General features: G+C 44.6%; 1 protein-coding gene across 1 annotated transcript in view; it reads left to right on the top strand.

Moving 5' to 3' along the window:
* SLC20A2 (solute carrier family 20 (phosphate transporter), member 2) overlaps positions 1-3,604 on the top strand; it is a 32,933-nt gene that overhangs the window by 24,046 nt on the left and 5,283 nt on the right. Inside the window, exons 8-9 of the mRNA XM_010292133.1 lie at positions 1,083-1,268; positions 1,969-2,053. Coding sequence (XP_010290435.1) covers positions 1,083-1,268; positions 1,969-2,053 — 271 coding nt within the window. The remainder of the gene's footprint in view (positions 1-1,082; positions 1,269-1,968; positions 2,054-3,604) is intronic.

Raw genomic sequence — 3,604 nt, 5'->3', positions numbered from 1 at the left:
CAGGCATAGCTGCCGGCCCCGGCTGCGGTGCTCGCCGCGACCCGCTCTCCTTTTATCGGTTTGCAAAGAGGGGAGCTTCCTGTTGGTTTTCAGTCTTTCTGAATGACATTAGACAGGTGTGTTCGGCTCTTCTCGTGATTATTTAGACGTAGGTGCAGTGCTGCCTCGCTTCTTTTTTGGTTGTGGATAAATGCTGCTTTGCAGGGCAAGCAGCTACTCCGTTTAGCAAAAGAGCTGCAAAAAGGGATGTTGAATTTCTTACCTGCTTTTAAGTATTTAAGCCTCTCACGTAACTGGATACCAGCTTTCAAGTTTTTCTTCTGGCTGTCATGTCTAGAAACTTGCTGCTTTTTCAGAATAAAGAGGGTCAGAAGTCTCACTCCCGGCACTGGAGACTCCAGCCACCGATATCTGGTGACCTGCATTAGGAGTGGGGACTTTGGTGTTGCTGACTTTCAGTGTTTTTCTAGATAGCAGCAGCAAGGTAGCAAAAAGGGCTTACACCAGCTCTGTGTCACCAAAGGAGTCCTCTCTGATCCAGCCCAACTAGCTCTACAACGCGTTTGAAGAGGACTAAGTCACCTTCCCATCTGCATTCTGATCATATCTCCAAATGTTACAGGTTGTCAGACTAGATTATGTATATATCTTCTGGTCTGCGACAGTAATTTCGTTCATTAATTTCCCTCTTTGACAAAAAGAGCTAATTTAATACTTGAATTTTAAAGCTGCAGAGTTCTTGAATTGGTAAATTTTGAGATAATTTCAGCGCAGTACTGAAAATGCTGGGTTTTGTCCCAGAACAGTATTACTGACTCTGACATTTCAGGAAACAGTTTGTAAGACAGAAATTCCTTCCAGCGTTTGCTATAGTTATCAGTGACGAAGTGGCAACTGAAAAAGCAACATGACAAGAGTCCCCTGCTGCAGCCGTTCCAAGCGAGAAAGGGTGTTGCCTGTAGGGTCAAGTCAGAGCGGTGCTGCACGCACAATGAAGAAAAATCACGCAGAAAATAAGAGACTTCTTTCAAGGCAGTTATCTGCATTCTTGTAACTCGGGCGATGTTCTTCTCTTTCTCCAGCAATGCAATCGGCCCCCTTGTCGCGCTCTGGCTTATCTATGAGCAAGGTGGTGTAATGCAAGAAGCGTCGACTCCCGTCTGGCTGCTGTTTTATGGAGGTGTTGGGATCTGTGTGGGTCTCTGGGTCTGGGGTAGAAGAGTTATCCAGACCATGGGTAAAGACCTCACTCCAATCACACCATCAAGGTAGGTGCACAATTGTCATTGCGGCTCTGTGACCTTTGTGCGTGAGCCAGTCTGAGAAATTGCTGCTCCAGTATTTTGTTTGTAATGCGGGTTGCTGGATTTGCTGTGCTTTGATTTTAATGATAACCTGGCTTCAAATTCTCTGTTTTTCTTTAAAAAAAAAAAAAAAGAGGAAAAGGAGAGAAAGAAAGAGAAAGAAAGAGAATGGAAAAAAGATAACCCTGTAAACTCGTACTGAATGCGTTTGAGGCTTAGAGACCTACGTGAACAGAATCTTCTGCTAATGACCTAATTAATGTGGCAGAAGATGCTTTTGGAAATGACAAGATTACAGTGGCTTTCCCAGTGCGCTTCAGACTATTAAAACCATATATATTTATTGCAGTAATTTTCATCCTTAATGCATACTCGACCTCTGCTGGTACTTAACCGAATTACTAATTAGGCACAATTCACGCAGCGTAGAGTAGTAAAAGTCCCCGATGCAATGAGCCGTGCAGCCGGGTTGCTACAGACGACTAGTCTTTGCCGTTCCCATTATTCAGCCCTTCCTTGTTCTCTTAACTTATTCCTATGACAAAAATCAGTCGGCGATAAAACAGTCGAAAGAAGAAACGGGTAAGACTTTGGCACGCTGCATGGTATCAGTCCAAACGGGTGCAAAGAGTGATTGTGAAGTGTTTTCTTATGCTTCCCGCAGTGGATTCACTATTGAGTTGGCTTCGGCGTTCACAGTTGTGGTAGCTTCCAATGTTGGACTTCCTGTCAGTACTACACACTGCAAGGTATGCTTTTGCCCAGCGACTGCAGTCAAGGCAGTCTGGACTATTCATCTTAAAATTGTGCCGCTCGAGCCAGCGAATAATGGCACGGCGAGGGGAAAACAGCCGCTCGTGGGGGACGGTTAGGTGGAGGTGCGTAAGCGCCTCTCGGTCATGCCAGCGACATTGCAGAATAATCAGGCTTCCAAAAATGCATCGGAGTTGTCACGGTGTAGTCACTGTAACCGGGCACAGTGTGAACTCCATAGCTGTGGTTAAAGAAAAACAGCACTTACAAAAACATGACCTCAATTTTCAAGCAAACGATTTCAAGGAAGAACCTGGTTTCCTCCGACAGTGCCATTTGAACCTGGCCGGGTAGCGTTTCTCCCTTGTTCAGAGGCTGCGCACCATTCATCATTTATACTTCACTTTCTTGATAAGTGCATGGCATGGGATCTCCTGCATATAACTCTTTTACTACAGGTTTTCCATCTGTCTTTTTTTTTTTTTTTATTTCTTCACAGTGGATTTTGCATTGAAGTAATGTGTGCGCTAACGGTACTTGTAGCCTCAAATGTGGGTATTCCAATAAGCTCCACCCATTGCAAGGTATTGGAGTTTGCAGTGATCACATCAGTAAATCACATCACTAGGGCAAACCATAACAAAATACAAGAGATACCGATTGTCGCAGATTGCCTTCACTATGCGATGTGCCGTGCAGACAGTGATCGCAAAATAACGAGGACCGCTTTTTAAGCCAGTATGGCTAAGCAAAGTCAGCATTATAAGTAATTGCACAAAAGTCTGGAATGTCTTTCACCCTTATGTGATCATATGGAACTAATATAGACGTATTAAAATAATGTAGACTCGTAGTTTGTGTGATCCTGGTTACGTGTATTTTTGAGCCACCTGTATGAAAAACACTGCTACATCATTAAGCTAATATTTTAACATCTCTCTTCTTTTAAACCAACTTGTCCTCACTTTTGTGCATTATAATACAGAATCCGACCTTTGTAATTAGTTCTTTGAACAAGGTTGTTGGCTTTTAAAAAAAAAAAAAAAAAAAAAAAGAGATACCAGTTTAAAGTATAGCTATAGGCTGGGTAATGAGCAGAATTTAATTGTGTCATATGATAACGCTGTGTGAGAAGACATTTATATTGCTTGTAGGCAACAGGGAGCATGTGGACATTTACACTGCTGGAAGAACATAGTGGGAATTTGCAATTTTGTTCCCCAGGAAATTCCCGAGTCAAATATCCTGTCTTTCTTTCCTTTGCTTCCCCATGGACTCCCGAGCTCTTGGACACGCAGAGCTGTCTGTATCCCTCACCCTCTGGCAGGTTGTGGGGAAGCGCTTCCGAAATTGGAGACTCCGGAGTGGCAAAGCCCCTCTGCTTTGGGACATACCACCAAGCCCTACAAGACCCAGACCCTGTAGGATTCTCTGCTGCACCCTGGGGACCTTGGAGCCCTTCCAGCTCTGGCTGGGGCTGGGGCAGGCAGGGTTTGGGGGCTAACTGCTCCACGGCACGGCAGGCAGGCTGACAAGAAGCCGGGCAG

Source organism: Phaethon lepturus, unplaced genomic scaffold (genome assembly GCF_000687285.1).
Source record: "Phaethon lepturus isolate BGI_N335 unplaced genomic scaffold, ASM68728v1 scaffold5438, whole genome shotgun sequence".
Lineage (NCBI taxonomy): Eukaryota > Metazoa > Chordata > Aves > Phaethontiformes > Phaethontidae > Phaethon > Phaethon lepturus.
Note: the sequence above shows the minus strand (reverse complement) of the source record. Positions and strands in the feature narration are given on the sequence as shown.